The sequence below is a fragment of the Panthera pardus genome, unplaced genomic scaffold (genome assembly GCF_024362965.1).
Source record: "Panthera pardus isolate Hobbes unplaced genomic scaffold, ASM2436296v1 HiC_scaffold_22, whole genome shotgun sequence".
Taxonomy (NCBI): domain Eukaryota; kingdom Metazoa; phylum Chordata; class Mammalia; order Carnivora; family Felidae; genus Panthera; species Panthera pardus.
In genome coordinates this window covers 71,083,062-71,109,299 of record NW_026526788.1, presented here as the reverse complement: position 1 = coordinate 71,109,299, position 26,238 = coordinate 71,083,062, and the positions used below count along the sequence as shown (strand labels likewise).

The 26,238-nt window shown below is 37.5% G+C and overlaps 1 protein-coding gene and 1 long non-coding RNA gene across 2 annotated transcripts in view; both read right to left on the bottom strand.

Annotated features, from left to right (window-relative positions):
• Positions 1–7,429: 7,429 nt before the first annotated feature.
• LOC128779074 (uncharacterized) lies at positions 7,430–10,311 on the bottom strand. The gene is made up of 2 exons (XR_008425006.1): positions 9,775–10,311; positions 7,430–9,535 (listed from the first exon to the last, which is right to left on the bottom strand). It is a non-coding gene; the product is annotated as an uncharacterized LOC128779074 (long non-coding RNA).
• Positions 10,312–10,854: 543 nt separating this feature from the next.
• TRUB1 (TruB pseudouridine synthase family member 1) overlaps positions 10,855–26,238 on the bottom strand; it is a 37,857-nt gene continuing 22,473 nt past the window's right edge. Inside the window, exons 5-8 of the mRNA XM_019459543.2 lie at positions 17,842–17,914; positions 16,346–16,485; positions 14,221–14,277; positions 10,855–13,462 (exon numbers count right to left, since the gene is read on the bottom strand). Of these exons, the coding sequence (XP_019315088.1) occupies positions 13,203–13,462; positions 14,221–14,277; positions 16,346–16,485; positions 17,842–17,914 (530 nt within the window). The 3' untranslated portion in view covers positions 10,855–13,202. The remainder of the gene's footprint in view (positions 13,463–14,220; positions 14,278–16,345; positions 16,486–17,841; positions 17,915–26,238) is intronic.

The window sequence follows — 26,238 nt, the reverse complement described above, 5'->3', positions numbered from 1 at the left end:
TTTCACATCACCTGACTGCCCCATGTGGATGGACTTCCTTTTTTTTTTTCTTTTTTTTTTATTTATCCAGTGTCCTGACAAATGGATTAAATAAAATCCTTTGCTTTGTTATAGAGAGCCACACTAGACCTCACAAAAACAAGTCTCTGTTTTTGACAAGCTTTCTGAACATAACACGAACTAAAATAAATCCATTCACCCAGCTGTTACCATCCCAAATTGTGCTGATAACACAGCTGCCTTTCCATGGGGAGAGAGTAAACCGTCAAAAACAATAGGAACTAAAACTTAAATTACATAGTAAAAATGTTCAACATTTAAAGTCAAGGACTCTGCTTACTGAATTTAAGTCAAAACCAGCTTAAATTTTAAAAACAACAAAAATCCAGGATGGCTTTTTATTAGACACAAGCTCTCTCCCTCTTATTTCATTGGCATCAGTTCTGAAAAAGGAAAAAGGATGATACAACATTAGAATAATATGTAGTTATAACTATATCTTCAGCCCAGCAATTTCAGTCCAATTTCCAGCAGTAATGTTCATTAGAATCAAACATTTCCTAGATGGTTTAAAAACACAATGAATATCTGGCACTTTGGGAGCTTATGTGAATACAGCTTTAACTTATTTTCAAAGAAAAATGAGATTTAACATTAAGAAAAAAAATAAAGCAATGTCCCCAAAGCTTCTTTAAAAAAAAAAAATAAAAGGAAACTCAACTTGCTGTACACATTAAATAATTCAAATCAATGATCCTCTTAAGCCCTTAGCAATGCATGAACCAATGGGGGCAAGCAATCTAATACTTCATGCATTTAGGGGATTGCATTAGAAAGACTTTTAGTGTGTCTCTGCTTTTATAAATGCAAATGTATGCAGAGCAGACAGACGGGGATCTGTACAATTTAGCAATGATCAAAACTTGTAATTTTTGAAAATGGGACAGATGTCCAGACTAGTTTTATTAAGATGCTTCTTATTGAAGAAGAAACCAAACAAACAATCCAATTCTGCCGCCTCCTTAAAAAGGAAACAAACAAACGATGCTACCACAAATTAGAATAAGTTACATATCGTCTTGTTTCTTTCATACTACAGACAGGAAAGCAGCCTGCATAAGAAGTAAACAGTCAGTATATATGTGCTGAATAAATGCCTCTTTATTCACTCAAACTTGAGTGCCCACCATCTTCTCCTATGTGGAACATACTAGCTCCCAAGGTTTATCTGATGATAATGAGCACCTAGACTGTATCAGGCACTGGAGAAATAAGAGATGAAAACATGGCATGTACTCTCAAAAGGCCCACTTGGGGCTGGGGGGACAGGAAAATGTATGATTAAAATGGGGTGCTAAGTATAGTAATGAACGTATATAGGAGGTGCCATGGGAACCGAGATGGGGATTGGTTAATTCGGACTGGATGGTCAAAAAAGACTTCATTACGATAAACTCTAACTTGAGTCTTAAAAAATTGCTGGGTGGACAAGGGAAATAGCCATGTTCTAGGCAGAAATTAAGTACAAAGACACGGAGAGGCGACTGGGAGAGGGGGAGGCATTGAGGCTGCAGGCATTGAATCAGCCCTTCATCAAAGAATGTCTACGGGCCAGGCAAGGTATGCGGTACCTGGGAAATAGTAAAAAAAATAAAATAAAATAAGATACAGTCCTTGTCCTGCTTTATTCTGTGAGTGCTAAGAGTTTAAACAGAGGAATGACCCAATCAGCTGTGTTTCAGAACCACCACTCTGGGGGGAAGGTGGAGGATAAAGGCATAAGAGACTGGAGCTGAGGAAACCCAATGATAGCTACTTCAATAGCTCCAGGAAGAAATGATAAGGGCCCCGGCCAAGATAATGACCCTGGGATGCAGAAAGGATGTCTGGTCATGGGATAGACTCTACCAAATACGTCTGCCATTCAGCCTCTGCTTCATTTTCAGACAGCCCCAGTGGTTACAGGGTCCATGTTTACACCGAGCTGGAATCAGCCTCACTCCAACTGCCATTTGTTGGCCTACTTGTGCACTGTGGAAAAATTCAGACATGACAGGTCCTCAAATACTGGGTCTGTGTTCATGCTTGATTGCCACCAGTGAAATTCAGATAAAATATTTATATTCCTCTACAAACAAAAGAGCAGAGTGAGGGCACACATTCCAAAAGCATCCTAAATCTCTGGCCCTAAACATTCATATCTGCCTAGAGAAGCCACAGGAGAGAAGATGGTTTTTTTAAATCTTTTTTTTTTTTTAAATTTCCATTTCATAGATGATTGCTAGGTTTTGAAAACTTTCACTTTACCTTATGAATTACCCCTCTTTTTGTTTTTCAAATTCAACAAACAAAAGGCAAAGTGTTTCTTCATTCAAGAGGATAAGATTTGGTCATCCCAAGGCATGTAGACCGCTACTCAAGAGCCACTATTTTCTGTGAACAAGAGACAGAAGAGGTCGGTTGCTAATGGTTCAACAATCCAGCTCTCTGTTCTTGCATCTTAGAAATTCTACCTCCTGAAGCTACAACCAGAGGCCTACAATTCTAACAATTTTCTTGGATTTACTACCTACCGTTTCAGAGTCCTTCAGTCCACTCAGTCCGCAATGCCAGAGCAAGATGGTGGACACACTTACCCCTATGTTGCAGGCCTGGGTCAACCAGAAGTCTGCCTGCCTGTGTGGCAGGAAGGCCTTTCTATTAAAGGAGGCCAGGGGTTCATACACTACACATTTTCTTATATTACTACTATTGCTGTGGTTATACGATAGTACTACACCTGACTAAATGAACAACGATCCTCTGACGTCATGTAATAGCTAGAAGTCGTCCTAAGACTTGCGATTTCTATTGCTTCTCTATGGAAAGGCTATGCCACAGATAGCCTTCATCGATTATCAAACAATTTGCCTTTATACTTTGCTTAAATTTTCATCCTATTGCATATCATACTCATGTATCACGCTAAATAATCTTCCTTTTTAATGTTTACACACTTCACATATTTGTATACATTTAGCTTGTTTTGCCTTCGTCTTTGCTTGGCTGAGCTGTACATATCTAATGCTTTTAGTCTTTCCTTATTAATCAATGCCCTCAGCCTCTTAATCATTTCGGAGCTTGGCTTTGAACTTCGTCCAGCTGGTTTCCATAAGCCTAGTAATGAGTAGCCCAGAACCAGATGCAGCGTTCCAAGAGCAGTGTCACCCAAATCAAACCACTCCCCATTTCTTCTCTGAATGCTCAGTCCCAAACCACAAGGGCCTTATTTTCTGTCATATTAGAACAGAAACAAATGTCTTATTTTCTGCTTTTGTGCCCAGTTATTTTTTGGCATTACTGCATGTGTTTCATTCCTCCCACTAAACATCTGTGCTTCAGATCACTTTTCTCCAGATGTAATAGAAACAGTATTTTGGAACCAGAAGAGTACAGAGACCCAGCTCTGCCACGCTGGCGATGTGACCCTTGGCAAGTCACCTAGTATTCAACACGACTCCAAGTTCTTTACCTAAATGACAAGTAAAGACTGAGCCTTCCTACTTCACAGGACTGTTGGAGGGTCAAATACGAAGACAGAAATGCAAAACATTTATTGACTTTAATGGCATGTATGTTTGTGTGTGTGTGTATGTGTGTGTAGATATATCTACACATATTTAGTATGCTTTAGTACACTTAATATACAAGAGGTAAACATCTACATTCTCTAACAACTTTTTCTGCTTGCACCAATGGCCTATTGCACCATTTAATAATCTGTGTTGCCAGGAGTTCTTTGTTTCAACTCCGTTCTTCCTATCAAAACAATATCTTATAAAGCATGGTTGAAATGTATACTTTGAACCATATGCCATGAGAATTTCAGGTTTATCCTTCCCTTACGTATCAGTCAGGTATATGGCATTTGCTTCTGTTTTCTATTTACTAAGTTCTAAGAGTCATACTAAACACTTAACCTGAATGACCCAATTGAGACTTCACAAGTCTACGAAGCAGACACTATTAATATCCCCACTTTACAAATGAGGCAACGGGAGCTCAGAGAAGTTAATTAACTTGCCTAAGGTTAATAGTTGGCGAAAAGCAGTAGAGCTTGGAAGAGCTACGACATCAGAGCCCATGTTCCCTACCCTGAGCATGACTTAATATTTCAAATAATAATTGGGAATCTTTAACCATAGATTAAATTCAACAAACCTATGTGCCAAACACTGGAGAGAGATGAGGAGGTGTGGTTCTTTCTAGGAGGCTCTTTGGTTAGGGGAGAACTATTAGTGGTTTCAAAAGGAACAAAGCACAATACCTGTTGTTAGCATAGATGCCTCTACCGATTACCCGGCACCCAAGAAAATGCTACTCTTCTACACAAATTCAGATTCGTTCCCTTTAGATACAGTATTTGATGGCTATTGCTAATCATCTTGTCCTCCAATTCCCTAGCCCTCAACTACCTAATAAATCACTGAATAAGGTCAATTTTCCTTTAAACTGTCCCTTTGAACATAGATTAGCTGATGATACTTTAGTTTGGAGTTTTTTAATTGTCTCAGTCCTGAATCCGTGCACCCAATTCCATTCAAACTGGGCTGTCTGCTTCCTGTTTCAACCTCTTCAGCTCTTGCCACACATCACTACCAGAGTAATCTCCTTAAAATAAAGCACCCATGTAAACCAGTCCCTCCTCTGGAGCTTTACTCATTTCTGGCTTCCAAGGTTCCAAATGACCTAATGCCAGTCTGCCTTTCCGACCACATCTTAATGCAACTGCTCTTCTCCACCTGGACCTTCTCTTTCCTGACTGAATAGGCCTGGTACACTGCCCTCTTGGCTGGAACTACTCCCCCCTCCTTTCTTAATGCTTTGAATATTATCTACTGTTCAAGGCCCTCCTCCTCGATGCACCTATTGTCATCGCTAGATAGGTGATTTCCCTCCTCTGTTCTCATTTGGAGATCAACAGACGTTTGCAAAACTAATCATTGCTCCACGAAACATCATTAGCACTTTTTGGCAAATACCAATACTCATGGGTATCAGTATTGGACCATACTCCTCTTTTTATATGTAGGAAGTAAGTGAACTAAGTGAGTGAAAACCTCTTAAAGGCTTGGACTATATCTTCAAGACTTCTTTTGTATGCTATATATGGTTTTCCCATGCAAAAGTAGTCATGAATATTTGACAATTGACATATTTAAATTGTATAAAATAAAATCACCTATTCGTCACCTTTAGGTTCATATGGTCAATTCTGTGAACCAAAAGATTATTAATGACTTAAGATACCTGGTCTCTAAGTTCTGTTCTGACTAATGCATTAATTTGGAGTTGAGAAAAGTTACTTTCTACGCTCTAATTTTCTCACCTATACTGGAAGAATCAAAAGTCATATGATTTCAAAGCACCTTAAACACATGAATGCTAATTTATGAAATGCTCTGCCATGAGTCAATGGATCAACATACTTTCTAAGGATATAAAATTAACTACAACATTAGAGTTTTGCAACTCAGGTAAGCTCATCAAAGCAGGTAAGAGGAAAACAGCTGAAATTGTAATAAATTCTTGAAGGCCAAGAATGACAATTTAGGAATTTGGAGAGTTCCAGACAGAAAGGAAGTCTCTTTCTAGTTCTTTTCCATGGGTCTCCACTTGGTGCATGTAAGAAAGATTGAGGGCAGGGCAGGAGTCCTGAGAGAGACCCTGTGGGGTAGCACACAGGCACAAAACCCACCCACTACATGAACCCTTCCCTTATAAGAAGAAAAACCATAAACTTTGAGGGGAGAAAAAAGAGGCCCAAGCAAAGATCCATTGCCTTTGGTAGAAGGGCAGAAGCAAAAGCTGCCTGCCACTGCAGGAAGGGTAAAAAATGAGCTTGGCTCAGGATCCTGCACTGATACAAAGTGGAGATCTGTTACTACTGGGAAAGGGCAGAATTGCTAAACAACAACAACACACACACACAAAAACAAAAACCAAGAAACAAAACCCCCAAAAAACCCACTCCTGAAGTCCAAGAGCACAAGACTGAGGCTGGATGAGAGAACCAAGAAATCCCTCCTTGAAGCCCACCGAGTAACCAGCAACAGCAGTTCACCCCTGGGAGAGGTGAAAAAGCATAGGTCACACTCCTTCTGTGGCATAGGTATGAAGGACTTGTTGAAATGTGAGCATGCAGGGAAAAACTGAGAAAAATCATCCCACAGTTCACGACTCCACTAAACACAGTGGCAGCAGCTTACTCACTTCTATAGCAATTAGAAGTCTGGTACATTAATGGTAAGAATAACAACAAACCCAAACCTATTTCAACCATTGATTAGACTGCCCTAATGTCACACACTAATGGCTGGATAGAAGATGTGTGCCCATTTCCAGATGTAAATACTATTTACCTCAGTCCACTTTATGCACAGTATTTGGCATTGAATCAAGAACTATGAAACACACACACAAGAAAAGAAAAAGACTTTGACGAAACAATCAGCAGAATTAGACTAAGGTATGACCCAGATGGTGGCACTAACAGGCAAAGACTTTAAAATAACTGTAATATGTTAATGGACTCAGTGGAAAAGGTAGACAACATGTATGAATAGAAAGGGAATTTCGGTAGAGAGATAAAAACCAGAGAAAAAAAGGAACTGAATCAAAATGTTAGAATTAAAAACACGCTATCAGAGATGAATTTAATAGGTGTATCTATACACTGGACTGAGGAAAGAATCCGTGAACTTCAAGACAGGTCACTAGAAGTTACCCAAACTGAAATCTAAATGAAAACAACAACAACAACAGAGCATCCAATAGCGACATGCCAATCTTACTTAAATGGTTGAATATAATAATAGTTTGAGTCCCAGGAGAAAAAAGAGAGCATGGAGTAGAATAAATATCTGAAAAGAAAATGGCTGAGAATTTTCCAAAACTGACGAAAGAAAACAAACTAAAATGCAAGAAATTCAGAAGCCCCCAAAAGGGTAAATACAAAGAAAAATACACCTAGATACGTCAGGGTCAAACTGCTAAAAATAAAAAATAAAACCTTGTAGACAACAGAGAAACTATACAGTTCAGAAGATCATTAAATGACACAATTTAAGTGCTGAATGAAAAAAAATGTTAACCAACCTAGATTTATATACCCAGCAAAAATATCTTCCAAAAATGAAGATGAAATAAACATTTTTCAGACAAAAGCTGAGAGAATTCATTGCTCTTAGACCTGTGCTAAAAATATATTAAAGGAATTTACTCAGGAGGAAGGAGTATGATAGCAGAAAGAAATTTGGTTCTGCATAAGAAAAATGAAGAACACCAGGACGTAGATAAATATACTTTTTTTTTTTTTTTTTTTTTTTTTTACAATTTTTAATCTTAAAGATAACTGTCAGACTAAAGCAGTGGTCAGCAAGCTACAGTATGAGGGTAAATATATTTTATTGGAACATAATTCATTTATGTGTATTGTCTGTGGCTGCTTTCGTGCTAGTGGCAAAGGTGAATAGCTGCAAGAGAGAGAAACCATACGCCTGCAAACTCTAAAATATTTACAATTGACTTTTACAGAAAAGGTTTGCTGAACCATGGTCTAAAGAGATAAAGTAAAAACAAAGAACAACAAAATCCCAACATATTATAGGGTTTATATGTTAAAGTAAGATATATGAAAACACAAAAGACTGGAGATAAGAAATGGAAATATACTATTATAAGGTGTCTACATGATAGATGAGGTGGTACAATGAAGGGAATTTGTGATAAGTTGAAGACGTGTATCATAAATCCTACATCAAACACTAAGGCATCTTTTAAAAGAGGCAGAAGTAGCAAGCCAAAATTGAGATAGAATAAGATATAATGGAATACTAAAAAAAAAAATACCCAAAGCTGAAAGCTAATAAAGTGCCCGTCATTCAGTACAATGAATAAAGGGCGGTATATTCACACAATGGAATACTAAACAATAAGGCGAATAAATAGCCTACAACCATAGGCAACCAGATGGCAGAATCTCACAAATGTAATTTTGAGCAAAAGAAGCCAGACATCGGTGAGAATGCAAACTGGTGCAGCCACTCTGGAAAATAGTGTGGAGGGTCCTCAAAAAATTAAAAATAGAACTACCCTACAACCCACCAATTGCACTACTAGGTATTTATCCAAAGGATACAGGTGTACTGTTTTGAAGGGGGCACATGCACCCCAATGTTTATAGCAGTGCTATCAACAATAGCCAAAGTATGGAAAGAGCCCAAATGTCCATCAATGGATGAATGAATAAAGATGTGGTATCTATATACAATGGAGTATTACTTGGCAAGCAAAAAGAATGAAATCTTGCCATTTGCAACAACATGGATGGAACTAGAGTGTATTATGCTAAGCAAAATAAGTCAGAGAAAGACAAATACATGACTTCACTCATGAGGAATTTAAGATACAAAACAGATGAAGGTAAGGGAAGGGAAGCAAAAATAATACAAAAACGGAGGGGGACAAAACAGAAGAGACTCTTAAATATAGAGAACAAACAGAGGGTTGCTGGAGGGGTTGTGGGAGGGGGGATGGGCTAAAATGGGTAAGGGGCATTATGGAATCTACTCCTGAAATCATTGTTGCACAATATGCTAACTTGGAAGTAAATTAAAAAATCCATATAAAAAGCCAGACATCAGAGTATATATTGCATGCTTCTGTATATATAAAGCACAAAAGAAAATTAATAATTTATAATGTTAGAAGTGATTACCCTTGGTGGTAGGTTGGGGGTCAGTGGCTAGTGACTGGAAGAGAACTTCAGGCGGCTTCTGGTGGGCTAGTAATGTTCAGTTTCTTGATTTGGTCGCCGGTTACACGTGTGTTTGCCTTGTGAAAATTCATCAGGCTATACATTTATGATATGTGCAATTTTCTGTATAGATATTTTCAGCGAAAGTAAAAAAAAATACTATTTAAGCTGTATTTAAATATATATATTTAAACTAAAATCTGATGAAAGAACAAGACGGCACACAAGAGGGATTTTGAAAAAAATATTCTAGAAATTTTCTAAAAATACAATAATCATTAAAATGAATATATTGTTAAGCAGTAAACTGAAATAGCAGAAGGGATTCATTACGTGCAAAAGATTCAAGGAAATTCCCCATGCTACAGCACGGAGGGCAGAGAGAGAAAATATGAAAGAGTAATTAGACACATAAAACAAAATGAGAAGATGGGACGTAAATCTAATACAACTGGATGGAAGAAATGCACTATTCAAAGTGACAAAGGAAGAGAATTTAATGAACAACACAAATTCAGGTTATGAGTTTCTGAAGAAATGCACATTTATTTTGTACTCAGAAGCCTACTATTTTAGAGATGGAAAAGTTCTTAGAGATGGACTGGTCTGCCCCCTTTGTTTCAAAGATAAGAAAACTGGGGCCCTGAAAGATTGACTTGCCTGGATCAAAAAGGTGATTAATAGTGGAGACAGAAACTATCTTAATGTTATATTTTAAGAGTCATGGGTAAGGGGCGCCTGGGTGGCTCAGTCGGTTGGGTGTCCGACTTCGGCTCAGGTCACGATCTCGCGGTCCGTGAGTTCGAGCCCCGCGTCCGGCTCTGGGCTGATGGCTCAGAGCCTGGAGCCTGTTTCCGATTCTGTGTCTCCCTCTCTCTCTGCCCCTCCCCCGTTCATGCTCTGTCTCTCTCTGTCTCAAAAATAAATAAACGTTAAAAAAAAAAAATTAAAAAAAAAGAGTCATGGGTAAGAAGAACAAAATAGTAAATTCTGACTTCAACTTTCCTGCTGGTATCACCATTTATAACAGCAATCTGAAATATTCCTGTTCATCAAGAGAATTGAACTCAAGTTGAAAATATGAGGCATTATTGATTCAAATGCCATGTAGTAAGTGTTTAACAAATGATACTTAATGATTAGGCCAGGCTAGGGCTGCCCACACATACTGTAAGGAAATAGTGTCGGGACAAGTCTTCTCAAGATTTGACTACAAGGCCATCATAACGATTTCAATACATAAGCTATCTATTATATTCCTCTCTTTAAATTCTTTCCAACATTTTAGAGTGCCTTTTCAATGACATTTTCTCTATTATATACATAATGACAGAAGGTAAATTACTTTCTTCCTTTGAAATAGAACTCACAATCTAAATGAACCTCTAAGTGCCCATTTTAAGTCTGACACAAATTTCAAACTGGTCAGAGAAGTATAAAATGCACTGAAGACCTGATATATAAAGCACTATTTTTTTTTTTTTTTTTTACAAAATTAATCATTTCTGATGATGGATCAGTAGCTTGTATTCAAGTATTTAAGAGGAAAAGATCTAGTCAGCATGATTTTGAATTAGAAAATCTGTATTACTTTTAATGCTCATAAATTTCAAAATCATACATAAAATAATCCTATGACCACCTGTGATGACTTTTAAGATGAAAATATTTTTCAGAAATACAAAATAATCTAAAGTGGAGAAAGTAATTTGGTATGTTCCAGGTTGAAACATTTTCAGGAAGAAGTTCTTACAAGTAAAACAACTTTACCATGTCATTAAATTTAGGCCTAGAATTACATAATGAAAAAAACAAAACAATCAGTACTTAAATTCATTTTCTCCTGAGAGTCTAGTATTTATCGATGAGTTTGGAACTTTTCAGAGCATTTTGATCAGTTTCAGCTGTGTATGAGTTAAGAATACTTTAAAGTTAAAATAATTTTAACTATTCATATATTCATAAATCTGACCACTATAAGAGGGGAACAGTTATTAACATTCGTAAATCTAGTTAGCAAAAATGAAAATAATTAAAAAGACAACAGACCACGAAAATACTGGCTACCAAGTATTTACTGCAGAAATAATTCATACAAATGTATAAAGAAACCATTAAGACATTTACTTATATAAATGAACAAAGTATACGAAAAAGTCACACAAAAGCAAATTAAGAGCAGTTTTGAACTCTTATACTTACTACCTTAGCAACAACATATAAAACATCCACCCAAAGCTGTAAACTTTTAATGAACGGAGATACTTAAATGGTGCCAGTGTAAAATGTTATAACTCTTTGGGAAGCAATAAGGCAAACATACGAAGAGCCATAAAAGTGTTCTTATTCTGCCAATAATCCCACTCCCAGGAATTGATCCTAGTAAAACTGAAAATAACTTCAGAGTTCAAGAATTACGATAATGGTTTAAATAAACTGAATATGAAGTAATATGATTAAAATAATAATTATCAAAAGTAAATACAAAGAATCTCAGAACATGAAATGAAAAAACAGTCGATTAGAAAATTTAGGTGTCTTAAGACTGTAATTATGTAAACCAAAAAAGGGAAAATGGTAATACAAAATTAAAGTTCTGAAGTCCCTGCATCAGGATGGTGAGGATTGTGGGTAATTTTTCTATTTGGCAAAATTTTCTTCAATGTTTTCAATATTAAGAAAAAGATATATAATCTCTACTCTTCTCCACCAGTAAATTTATACATGGCAATTTTTAAGTTGAGAAATAGAGCAGAAATGCCCCAACTGTTTCCTAAAACCTAAATTTTCCTCTATTTGGACCTTAACTGGCAATGCCTGATGACCTATCACCTGGGCCACCCCAGCAGACAGAGGCAGACTCCACTTCTGAGTGGGACAAACTGCGGGGCACAAGATAAGTAAAGTTGTAAACTTACAAATTTGTGTGTTTGGTATTTTATGTTAATGCATTGAGATAGCAAACTCTTTTCCTTACAGTTTTGTGTGTCAGAATTACTTTTAATATTTTCATTTAAGATACCTTGCCAATGTGATAAAACGCTCCATATATAAAAAGCTATATATGCTTTATAAATTTTCGTACTGAATTTATATTCAGTTAACTACAAATAAAATCCCATGACTTTACAGATTTAAAATTTTTGGAGATTGCAAACAGGCAACTACTTTTAAAAGAGAGGCAATCCATAAAAATCTAGAAACATCTGATTTATGAAATTTTAAACTATTCTTCCTTTAGAAACTATATTTATCTGAATAAACGAAGCAGAATTTGGACATTTCTAAAGACTGGCCACATAATATATTGCTTTCCCATAATAAAAATATGAAGGACTCGTTATATGTGAAACGTACCATTTTGTGACTACATTTCCAAAATTATGTTAAAAAGGGTTAGGGAACTTTCAGTAAGCTATTTGAATGAAAATGTTGGCGAATAACTTTTAAAATATTTAGAGCAGAAGGGATTAGCTAGACATGTACGGCAGCTATCTCGACGTCTATAAATATAATTTGAAAGAGCAAACTAAAGAAAACAAAAACCGTATCACAGGGATTAATGCCCTGTAGAGGTATAAATAAATACTAAAAAATAGACAAAAGAAATTTTAAACTGAAGACCCATTCCTTGGCTTACTTTTTAAAAAATTATGCTATTTAGTAACTTGGTACAGGGCGGTTGATTGTATGGATGAAATCACCAGGAAAAGATCACGTAGCTGCCAAGTATAAGCCACGGGGCTGTCCTTTGCGCTCATGGTAGACGTGAATCTAACTAAATATTTAGTCTTCTTACATTCTGTTAGTGGTAGCAGCAACAATTTGGTTTATTTACAAATATTTATTATAAAAGTTTATCCGTTTCCAAGAGCTAAACAAACATAGCTATTACCAGGTTAAGTACAAGTCTTGTCAAATAAATGTTAATAACTGTAAACTCCAAAATGTAAGTTAAATAATGGTCTTTTCAAACATAAGAACTTCAATATAATAGAGCCACTAGGAAGCCAAAATAAAGTCAAAGTCAAAGTTGCATTCAGTCTTGTGACACCAAAGAAACATATGGCTTGTATTTCTTTTTCTTTGATTAGAAAAAGACTCTGAAGAAAGATCCAAATCAGAAGGTTGATTTTCCTGAATCCAACTGAACAACATAACATCCTAAAACAACATTTCACAGTGAGGCAAAGAACTGAGTAAGTCACTGCAAAGCTATTTATAATGTAGAGCAGATAAATTGTACACCAGAGAAACTGTCAATGATGGACATTTTTCTTCATGCGGAAAAAAAAATCATGCGGGAAGAAAAAAAGAACAGTTGTTCATCTCTTGCATGTAGCTTGCCATTCTGTACACAGGACTCAAATGTCAACCAAGAAATGACGACAACCCCAAGCCAATCTTAAGAGGCCTTAATTATATCCTCTTCTCCCTTTGTCTCATTTAGGGTTATATATTCACAGCTCAAAACTTGTTCATTAGACTCCTCAGGTTTTGACTTTTTAAGTGCCAGCTCTGCCGGGAGAAGAGACGAGCAATGTTCCAGAGACTGGGCGATGTCATCAATTGTCCACTTGTCTTCAGGAAGGGCATGCTCTTCTAGTGTAAATGGGCCCTGCTTGGTTCGGGTCAGCTCTAGGACGTTGGCACAGGAAGACAGTTCTACGGAAACAAAAGGCGAAAAGAAAACCCACAGGGTCAACGATTCAGTAGTCCACAGTCATCATGATTTTTCAAATGACAGAACACCTCGGATTCAAACCTCTCAAAACCACCCCAAATGTAAAACTGTAATAAGCTAATCTAAGAACCAAGAGCCTTGACAAATGACGAAGTAGCAAAATGGTATTTAGTAACTCACCTTATAAACTGCTTCAAAGGCCACAAGGAACTTACACAGACTGTTCTTACTTAACCGTGAAGCAAACCCAGGAGGGAACTATTAATCTCATCTGCAGATGAGGTAACCTGACCTGTCCGGTGCCACAACCGCCAGGAAATGGCAGGGCCAGGACTGCAACTTTCTAGCTGTTTGTAGGACTATGCCTTCCAGTTTCTAAAAAAAATGTTACCTGCATCAATGAAAGTAACTTTGAGACGGATCCATCTTTTTATCTTATCCCATTTGAGTTAAAATCTTTCATACTTGCAATTATGTTGGCTCTTGCCTTCATTATTCCCATCTTCATTTTCTGCTCCTCTCTCTCTCTTTGTCTCCTGTTGTTACAAGCATCTCACTGCAGCTGCTGATGCTGATAATTGTATGCCATAAACCTACAATGCTTTTGAAGCTGAAGGCAGCAAGGGTACAGTTCCCTAAGGCCGGCACTCAGAGATATGAAAAATAGAAAATTCCCTCTTCCCATCAAAAGCGAGTATTACTCTCTAAATGATAATTCATAATTCATCTTTATGCTTACCTTTGCCAATGTCACTGACCAAGCTTCTGATATAAAAACCTCCTCCACATTCAACATCTGGAATGTTAACAGTGACATGGTAAATTGCTAACCTCCCATGAAATCCACTTTACATAGAAATGATGCCCCTAAACAAATGTAAAAATGCACTATGCAAACAATCGAGTGATAAAATATTTATGTGCTAAAACATAAATTATTCATCCAATAGCATATGTGTTTGTGAGATTGAAAAGTCAGAGTGTGGAGAGAGCAAACAGCAGAAACTCATGAACACATTTTTAAAAAACTGGCAAGTCACACCACGTAATTCCTTTAGCCTTGTTCCTTTAATAGGTTTTAAATAGTGAGGAGTCTCAGCTTTGATATTATGAGCTGGACGTTTAAAAAAACATTTTCAGATTTTTACACCTTTTCCAGTTAGTCGGTTTTAAATAGGTGGGACATCTCAGCTTCGCTATCAGAAACTGTAGATTTTTAAGATATTGTCAGATGGGTACACTCAAAAAATACAACAAAAACCCCATATCAGGGATAGTAATTATGTTTGGGAAAATATACTACGTGGAGAGCTCAGTCTATGTAACTGTTCTCTTGGAAATATTCCTGAAGAAGTCATAAAATAACTAGAATTACACAATGTTCCAGAGTGACTGCATATGTAAACATCTTCACAGTAGATTATGTGCTTATTGGTTAAGAGCAGGGCTCTGGATTCTTTTCATTCGTCCACAAGACATCCTGAATTTCCACACAAAGGACTACATTCCTGGTGCTTATAGTCTTATCCTACAAAGAAAGCCACTTGAGGGAATTAATCAAAACTCACTACCTGGGGATTTTCTTTTTTCTTCCCCATCGGCTCAAGGTTGGGAACCACAGCTGAGATTAAAAAACGAGCACGAGGATCAAAGTAGGTATATAATCACTCTTGCACTATATTTGACGTTGGTGAAAAGACACTCTTTTGGCCTATTACAAAATAAGTGAACGTAATAACTATTTACAACTAAAATGCAATCAGAAAAATTCAAGCTTCTCCTCCTTTCATAGATAATATCTACCGTGCCGACCCAGCTGCTTTGTTTTCATGGAATGAGGTATTTTTTAGTATATTTTTCTCATTATTTGTCAAATATTTTAAAATCAGGAAACTAAAGAAGTGACTTCATTTTTTTAACTGTACAAAAACCACATTCTATAGGAACTTAATACACCTTAAATAGTATGTCAAAGCAATAGAATATAGGGAAAAAAAAGTTTTGGGAAATTATTTCTCAAGGGAATCCTAGTTAGTAGTCACTGTGAAATTAAGAAAGAGCAGGATCAGTTTAAGGAAGCCTGAGAATTCAGAAGAACCACAGCTTTCAATTCTTCACAGCTCATAGATGTTCGTGGCTTCAGCTACTACTTTCTGCAACTAAGAGATCATCAAATTCCCAAACAATAGAGACAAACGTTTTGGTTTTTAAATTTATTTCAAATATAAATTGTAGATACATTCAAATTGATAACCTGAATTAAAATGTACCCCATGTGTAAGCAAATACTTGTGCCTTACCCATTGTCTCCACATTGTCAAGATCTTTAGCAGTAACTTGCAGGTAACAAAGAAGGGGGAGAAATAATGACTCTACCCTTAGAATTTCTTGTCCAAAAACTAAAAATGCTTTGTTTTAAAAGGACAAATTAAATTTTAAAGCTGAATGTACACTACCAGGTACTAGCCAAAATGGCGGAACACCCATCCATAAGAGAGTAAAAACACAAAATACAAAATTTTGAAAGTGTATATCCCTTACCTACTCTTTGCCATTAGAGATCGAAGGTATGTTATTTCCAACTTTATAATATAATAGGTATATTACAATATAGAGATATTTATATTATTATATATAAGATAATAAGAAAAGCATTTAGGAGAGCATTTCTGAACTTCCATGTAGCTATCAGTATGTTCGTCAAATGTGTTTTTGAAAAGGTATTAACAAATGCTAACCTTGCCTAAATTCAAGTTTAAAAAAAATCTCCAATATCCTAGGGATCCATTAAACTACACGAAAGCAGCCGAATGCGAGATAAAAGTACACGTAACTACACGTGATCTCAAGTCTTTCCACCTTACCTAGTGTGAAAAATGGTGGCTGGAATTTCTCAAGGGAGAGACTGTACACCGTAACTGGCCTGGCAGGTTTCGCTTCTACTATTTCACCTCTCTTCATCAAGGTTGAAAGTCTCTGTCCGTCTTTCTTTAATGCAGAATAGCTTGCAAGATGAGGGAGAGAGACAGGGCGTGAAGGAGAGAGAAAAGGTTAAGAAAGAATGAGAGAGCATAACTCCAGATCACAGCATGGAAAGAAAGGATGCCGAGCGGCACTTAAATGGAAAATCTCTCTGACAGGCGGACTCCTTTTTTCCTTCCAATCTGTTCCATGATGGTGCCAGGGATGGAATTCCTAAATCTCTTTGAAGCGAAAGCTTAATCTGGCACCCAGTGAGCAATATTGTCAATTTTACCCTTCCACCTTCTCTGTGGAGGTGGTCTATACAAATGTTCGTTCACTGGTCCGGGTTCTGGGTCAAGGACACCGTGACAAGGCCTCTGGTCACAATGGTCTCAACTATGTTTCCTTGAAACAATTTCCATTACAATAATATTCATTTTCACATACGAGTTGTCAAAACATTTCAAAATGCAAAGAAGCAGATAATCTACTTAACAGATCTTAGCTTTGTGTGATAAAATTTTATTAGACTACGAAATCCTTGGAACAGTCCTGGGAAGAAATTTCTAAAACTGCTCTTAAAATAAATTAAACATACTTATATTTTATTTATAACAATAATGATCAAAAATAACCTTTATCCATATCCTACAAAATTTTTAAAACTTCCATTTGAAGCAAAATTATGAAGACCCATTTCCCTGTTAGATATTTCAGCGTTCTTGAAAAAAATCAAGATTTTAAAATAAAAAGTACTAAATGCTAAAAGAACTGTCAGTAACTTTGCCTGACACATAACGATACAGCCATTTTTTTAAAATAAAAAGCAATTTGCTTGAAATGGTAATGTGCACAAAAGATATGGTTAAGTGGTAAATCAATATTCTTATACTTTTAATAAATTATAACTTTCATCTGTCTCATTTGTTGCTGAGAATTGTGAAGCATACGATTCTGGGCCCACAGGAAATGGTCCCGATGCCTGAAAAAAAGTACCCACTGGACTACGAATCACAGCTCTGACAGCGGCACTGGACAGGACCGGGCCCCTCGCAGCAGTTCGGGGAAAACTGACCTCTCTGCTCTCCAGACCTGCCCTGAGGCGTGTGGGTGCAAATCACAGAAGCCCATCAGCACTGGCACGGCACGGATGTCAGGCCGTGGCAGCGTCCAGGGCCAGAGGAGACGGCATCGCGCCGCCCCAGAGAGTGCCGGAAGCTCTGCAAGCTGCCTAAGTCAGGCCCACCTCTACTGGAGCAGGCGCTGTGTCGGATCAAAACATGCTTCACCATACACAGAAGGAAGCCGTTTTGTTTGTTTTTTTTCTCATTAAAGTGATGTTAAACACTGAAAAATAAAAATTAAACATTTCTTCAAATTCAGTAAGTGAACTTACAGGGGAGGTACCTGCATTATATTCCCAGTAAATTTCTGCAGAATGCCTTCAATATCTTCTTGTGTTATTTTATCTGCCAAAAAATGAAAAAGGTAACAAACAACTACAGAATATGTGCTATTTTCATAGCATTGAACGCTCTGAAATTTCAATTAAATTTTTAAAAAATTTTTTTAATGTTTATTTATTTTTGAGAGAGAGGCAGAGCACGAGCAGGGAAGGGGCAGAGAGAGGGGCAGACACAGAATCCGAAGCCGGCTCCAGGCTCTGAGCTGTCAGCACAGAGCCCGACGCAGCTCAAACCCACAAGCTGTGAGCTTATAAGCTGAGCCGAAGTCAGGTGCTTAACTGAGCCACTCAGGAGCCCCTCAATTAAAAATTTTCTATCAACACATATTTGTAGGCCAAATTCTACCGTGTTGAGATGAATAACATACACATTAATGAGATAAGAGGGGGAGAAAATCTTATACTGTCTAATATTAAGACTAAATTTCCTTTGCTTCAGTTTTTTCTCCAATAAATGACTCCATCATCTTATATGCATTTAGCTGGTGCTTACTACAGCCTTTAGAAAAGCTGAGAAAAATGGGGGATTAGCTATAGAAAAGGTACCACAGCATTAAAAAATGAGGGGATCGGAAAACAAGTAGAAAAATTCATATAAGTTTTTTTTTTTAAATAACTGAAGTATAATTGGCATACAATGCTAATATTAGCTTCAGGTGTGCAATGCAGCGATCTGACATATACATTACGCAGTGCTCGCCACGACAAGTGGTAATGAGCAAAATAGGTGAAGGGTATTAAGAAATACAAGCTTCCAGTTATGAAATAAGTAAATTATGGGAATGAAATGTACAGCATAGAGAATATAGTCAATAATACTGTGGTAACTTCGTATCATGACAGATGGTAAGCATTGTTGTGCACCTGAAACTAATGTAACGCTGAATGTCAAATAAAAAATCAATTTAAAAGTTTAATTTAAAAAAAAATATGCTTAAGTTATCTAAGTTTCTCCAGGCATCAAATACTGTAAATAATGTACACAGTATTGAAGATTATTTTTTTCAAGATTAAAAAAAAATTTTTTTTTTAATGTTTATTTTTGAGAGAGAGAGAGAGAGAGAGAGACAGAGACAGAGACAGCATGAGTGGGGGAGGGGCAGAGAGAGAGAGGAAGAACACAGAATCGGAAACAGGCTTCAGGCTCTGCGCTGTCAGCACAGAGCCTGAAGCGGGGCTCGAACCCAAGAACTGCAAGATCATGACCTGAGCTGAAGTCGGATGCTTAACGGACTGAGTCACCCAGGTGCCCCCAGCATTGAAGATTATTAAGTAGCAACCACATCAAAAAGTTTACCTGCTAGTTCTACGGTGGCATAAAACTGACACACTTACATTCAGTTCTGACCCCAAGAAAACTTGTATTTATTTGTCTCCTTCCCTCCTTTCACTGTTTTTGGAATTTCTCTGTTCTTTTTCATCAAACACTCTTAGGAGTCTGAGTTTTGCCTCAAAATAAGCCAGTGCGAAAAGACAATATACACAGCAAGGATACCATGATTATTAAGCATTTTTTAACAATGATTTTAGAAAATTTGAAGGAAGACATACAAGTTTTCGGTATGTTACTTAATCATGTTTCCAGCCTTTAATACTCTTTCACACAAAATATCAACTGTATTAACTATAAAATATTATTACTATAATATTAAAGTATAGTTCTATAATTTTAACAAATGAAAACTATAACACATTGAAACTCAGTATTTGGGATTTTCATATTTATAGATGACTATGTATATTTCATATTCAATAATTATAGAAATAGTCTATAACTTGTTGTATAACTAGTCACAGTGAATGGAAAGAAATAACAGCGCTTCTTTTTCACTTTGTAGGACATTTATTTCAACTTCTTATTCTAATACATAGTTACATTTGATTTTACAAAATAACATTAAGCAAAACCTAATTAATGTGCCTTGAATTATCACTGTATCACCAGAAAAAAATTAAAGAACAGCACGGAATACTGTGCCCAGGTTTCAATATCAACACGGCGAGACAGTCTTAACCTCGTGTGACCTTGAGTCTCAAGTCAAACAAAAGACCAGAATCTACTAGACTCAAACAGAGAAGAGCCACAGAACCCAAAAGAATTTCTCCAACACCTGACAGTCCAAAAAGACAGTTCTCAGATGGGTATTCTGTTCATACTGGTTTTCAAACAGATGTAGCTCATGATAGGATAAGGATTTTCCCATGAGAAATTTTTGCTCTACCGCAACATTAAAACAATCACTGGTGCCACCTTAGTGATGCAACGCTTTCAAGTCTAGGCGGCCAATGCTACCACCAAGCACGGCTGCTGAAGAAGTGTCACTGCTGATACCACTGCAGAGCAAATCCCAACGTACTGTTAAGTCCATGGCTTAGCCACACATTTTCAAAATAAGACTAAATGAAACTGAAACGGCTCTCTACTTCTGCTAGGCTGGCCTCTTTCCTAACATTCCTGTGAATGTATACTCCTTTTCCTGCTTCAGTTGTTGTCTTTTACTCACACTCCCCAACGTAAGATGACAAGACGTGTTCTTTGTCATTACTTCTGCCAGGGTCTCTTTCTCTGACTTAACATCTCAGGCATTTTAGGTTTGTGCTGTTCATTCTGCAGTTAACCATACGCAATTTGTAAATGTTACCTACTATACATAGGCGGGTATTATCTCACCAATTAAATTCCAAGGCCCTTAAAGGCAAAGGCAGCTTTTCTTCTTATATAAGGTACACAATTACAGTGGCACTCAAGACATTCTTGCTGAATCAGCTGAGGAATAATAGAATCTCAAGGTCAAAAGGACATTTAAAAGTCACCCCCCCCCAAAAAAAAAAAAAAGGGGGCGCCTGGGTGGCTCAGTCAGTTGAGCGTCCAACTTCGGCTCAGGTCACGATCTCGCGGTCCGCAAGTTCGAGCCCCGCGTCAGGCTCTGGGCTGATGGCTCAGAGCCTGGAGCCTGCTTCCGATTCTGTGTCTCCCTCTCTCTCTGCCCCTCCCCCATTCATGCTCTGTCTCTCTCTGTCTCAAAAATAAATAAATGTTAAAAAATAAAAATAAAAATAAAAAAATAAAAGTCACCCAGGCCAATGATTCTTCTGAAGTTTGAATCACCAGACAGAAGGTCTATGCAGCAAGTTGTTTTACAATAAAGGTGAATATACTATTTTAGAATAAAATAAGTATTTTTTTATCATATGATTATTATGTTCACTACGTGAGTATGTAGTGAAGCATGCTGGCTATCTCTAAATCTTGCCATTAGTCCAATCCAAATAATAATTATTAACAATAAAGACTCTACCTCCAAAGGATTTAAAAAGAAATGGAGGGGCGCCTGGGTGGCGCAGTCGGTTAAGCGTCGGACTTCAGCCAGGTCGCGATCTCGCGGTCCGTGAGTTCGAGCCCCGCGTCGGGCTCTGGGCTGATGGCTCAGAGCCTGGAGCCTGCTTCTGATTCTGTGCCTCCCTCTCTCTCTGACCCTCCCCCGTTCATGCTCTGTCTCTCTCTGTCCCAAAAATAAATAAAAAACGTTGAAAAAAAATTTAAAAAAAAAAAAAAAAAAAGAAATGGAGAATAAAATCTCTAAAGCAATTATATCCAATAACTATCCAAGAAATACATTTGGTAAAAGAAGATGGGTATGATAAAAGTGTCATAGGACTTGGGTAATTATTCTTTGTTTATAATCTTCAATGTGCCAGCAGTATTCATTTGAAAATGATATATTATTTTTAATGTTTATTTTTGAGAGAGATACAGAGCATGAGCAGGAGAGGGGCAGAGAGAGAGAGGGAGACACTGAATCCGAAGCAGGCACCAGGCTCTGAGCTGTCAGCACAGAGCCTGAAGCAGGGCTCAAACTCACAAACTGAGATCATGACCTGAGCTGATGTCCGACACTTAATCAACTGAGCCACTTACATACCCCTGAAATTAATTTTTTTTTTTTTTGAGAGAGAGAGACAGTGAGCAAGTGGGGGAGGGGCAGAGAGAGAATCCCAAGCAGGCTCCACGCTGGGCATGAAGCCCGATGTCGGGCTTGATCCCACCATTGTGAGATCATGATCATGAGCCAATATCAAGAGTCAGACACTTAAACAACCTAGCCACCCAGGTGCCCCTGAAATTAATTTTAAAAAGTCATTCTCATAAAATTAACATATGTAAGATCATATCACATTATTTGCTTAAAATCTGTTGACTCTACCAGTGAACTTACAACATAATAGTCAATACTTAACTGAACTATGGATTTAAAAACAATATGCAACCATGACAGAGTAACTGTTACTGGATGAGTCCTACCACTATAAACTGTTTAATTGGGAAAATACATAATACACAATTGTTTTCAAACCTTAGACAACAGACAGCTAGGACTATCATCCCTGAGAGAAGAGAAAGAAACAGGCAGGGTCTTTCTGAGGATCACTTGTTTTGCTTGGAGGTACTTTCTGAACTGTGATGTAAGGAAGGGAATCCCAAAAGAGCACTGTAATCTTGCTACTGGAGGCAGCTAGACAGACCTGAGCAGGAGGGGAGAAAGGAGGACGGCAGGTAGGAAACTGCCAGGGACCACCCAGTCTCCGCCCAGACACCGCATCATCTCGCATAGACCAAGCTCTTTTGCTACCCTTCTGGAGTGTACTCTCCCTTTGCTAAATAAAACCTTTGTTTAATTCTCTACGGAGTCTCTCGACTGAATTCTTTCCTTCAAGAAGACAAGAACCAAGGAATTTTACAATCCACCAGCCAGTAACAATCTCACTGAATAAAAATCAGAATTTGGGGAAGCAGCAGCAGCTGGAACTTGGGAGAACCAAACAGAGAAGGAGATGTCTACAGGGGTCTACTTGAGCCCAGCTCAATTCCAAGCTGCACATAAGACAGACGCCAGAAAATTAACCAAAGAACTGCCACCAAAGCTCTTGCAAGCTCTTATAAGGTTGGATGAATTCCAACCATCCAGAAGGAAGAAACTTGGCTGAACACACAGGGAATGTGACAGGGACCCCAGAGAAGCCGTGTCTGAGCAGTAGAACTAATGGAGACCTGGAAAAATGCCTACTTCAGATCCACACTGACAAGGAATCTACACAAAAGTGACTCAAATTAGTGAGGTTAGCAAGGGCAAATGACATAAGACCAATATTTAAAAATTAACTCCATTTCTCTATACTAAGAATGAACTATCAGAAACTGAAATTTTTAAAACTCAACTTATAATAGCATTAAAAAATATGGAGTATTTAGGGATTTCATATACAAAAGAAGTGAAAGATCTACATACTGAAAACTACAAAAATATGTCTGATATCATTTCAAAATTAAAAGGTCATAAAGGAATGTTATAAACAACTCTATACCAATAAGTTTGAAAATTTAGGTGAAATGGACAAATTCCTAGGGAAAACATTATCTAGAATGACACAAGAAATAAAAAAAATACTAAATTTTATATTTAGAAAAGAAATCCAATCCATGATTAAAACCTTCCTAACAAAGAAAACCCCAGATGTCTACCAATAAATTCTACCAAACATTTGAAAAAGAAATGATGCCAACCTTACACAAATTCTAGAGAATAAGAGAGAGAATACCACCCCCCCCCACCCTATTTTATGAAGTCAGCATAACTCTGATATTAAAACCAGTCAAGGATATTAACAGGAAGGAAAAACAGAAGGTAATCTCATTCATAGACAAAAATGCAAAAATCCTAAACTAAATATTAGCAAACTAAATCCAACAATTTATATAAAGGATAACAGATCATGATCAATTTGGGCTTACTCTAGAAATGTAAAGTTAGTTTAATATTTGAGTAAGGAGAAAAATCAACAGCTAAAGACATAGTATTTGATAAAATTCAATGTGTGCTCATGATATAAAAAATAAATAAATAAAACAGTTGGGGTGCCTAACTGGCTCAGTCAGCAGAGCATGTGACTCTTGATCACAGGATTGTTGCGTTCAGGCCTCACACTGGACATAGAGCTTATTTAAAACAAACAGAAGCACCTGGGTGGCTCAGTCGGATAAGCATCCAACTTCGGCTCAGGTCATCATCTCATGATTGGTGGGTTCGATCCCCTCGTCCAACTCTGTGCTGACAGCTCGGAGCCTAGAGCCTGCTTCAGATTCTGTGTCTCCCTCTCTCTCTCTGCCCTTCCCCCTCTGGAGCTCTAGCTCTCTCTCTCTCTCTCAAAAATAAATAAAACCTTAAAAAAACTGTTTAAATAAAAAAATAAAAAACAGTAAGTTAGGTACAGAAAGTAACTTTCTTACTTTGAGAAGAAAGCTATAAAAAACCTATAGGGAAAATCTATAAAAAATCAGATACACTTGCTCTTTCAGATATCAAGATCTAGTCTAAAACCATAGTAATTAAGATAGTTCAGTGTTAGCACAAGAATAGACAGACCCGTGTGACAAAATGGATTCCAAACAAACCCATTATCTATAAAGTGCGTGACGGTGACCAAAGAGGCAATGCAGTAGGGAAAAGTGCTGGGCCATACAGGAATATGCATACAAGGGGGGGGGGGGGGGGGAGGTGGATTATAGATGTAATGTGAAAGGCAAAACAATAAAGCTTCTGGAATACAGGAAAATATCTTCATGCTTTTGGGGGAGGAATTTTTTTTTTTTTTTAAGTGGGTACCAAAAGGACTGGACTAATCACAAAGGGAAAGACTTAATAAAGTAAACTAAACTTAAGCTAAAAACTTCTGTTTGCCATGACACAATCAAGAGAGGTAGAAAATATGCCACAGGGTAGGAAAAACACACGTAACAAAAGAAGAACACATACCCAGAGTATACAAAGATCTCATACAAATTACAATTTTTAAAAAGGCAACTCAATACAGAAAGAAAAAAAAAACAAAAAACCCAAAAAGCAAATGGGCAAGAGACCTGAACAATACACAAAAGAATATGGCTAAGAAGCCAAAACACATGATAAAATGCTGAATCCCATTAGTAATCAAATTAATACCACAATGAAATAAAACTACACACTCATCAGAATGGCCAACATTAAAAACACTGCTAATGCCATGTGTTGCCCAGGATGTAGAGCAAGTGAAACTCCATTTATTGGTGGTAAAAATCCAAAGTTACACAATTACTTTGAAAATTGTCGATAATTTCCAGTACAGGAGGATTGCCCTATGACCCAGCAATTCCACTTGGGTGTATTTCCAAGAGAAATGAGTACGAGTCCACCAACAAACAGGTACAAAATACACATAGCAGCTTTATTCATAAAGTCCAAACGTCAACAGAAGAATGTTATATATGGAATGCGGCTCGAAAGGAGTTTCTAGGAATCTTCTATTTCTTGCCTGGTAGCTGCATTGAGGTTTGCTTCGTGATACTTCACTGAGCTGTAAATTTAAGTGTCGCTCACTTTTCTTTATTTGTGTAATATTTTATAATAAAAAGGTTTAAATACAAACAAAAGGCACCGCAAGATGACTGATACCTATCTACACAGCAGCCGTACTAGAGCGTGTGCCCTAGTTGTTTAAATTGCAATCTGAGATCCAATTCAACTCCTCGGCTTCCTCCAGGAAGTGTGGGCAGCAAACCACAGTCCGAGAGGAGCCACTCCCATGAGACACATTAGCTACACACACTGGAAAAGACCTTGTAACATCCTATCTTGGGACCTAGGGGTTGCAGTGTTTAGAACAGAGGATTAGCATGAGATACCACTTTCCTTTCACTTTTCTTGCCTCCCAATAAAAAAGCCACAAGAGAGAGAAACCTATTCTCACAGGAGCAGTCAGGCCTTCCCAGAAGCTTGGCTCACATCTAAGATAGCCTGGGAAGCCATGGTCCTCACGCCCTGAGCTCATTGAAGAGCAGATCAACACAATGAAGCCAAGTGTCCGCAGGCCAGCAATTGTGCCCCAGACTTAATACCTGGATGGGGATAAGAAAAGAGCAGCACAAGGTAGGAGGATGCTCTGCCTTTTGTGCGACTCGGCTGCCGTCTTGCCGTCCTCTATTGCCTGCCTTATTTATCCGTACACTGTGCTTTATTCTATATGCCACACATTGTCCTAGACACCAAGAATATAGTGAGGACCAAAAGAGATAGGTCTCAGCCCCACAGTTTCAGGATTAACACGCAAATGTGTATTTACAGTCAAAGCTATTTAGGGATAAAGGAAGGTGCGTGAAAGAACAGAAGGGCCCTATTATTGATATGGTTTGAGCTTTGAGTCTACTGAGCCACACTTGTTTTCTTATTCTTCTGAGCGAACTTTCAGGTATCTGAAACAACAGCTAAAAACAGCATTTGTCTAGATAGAACAAAA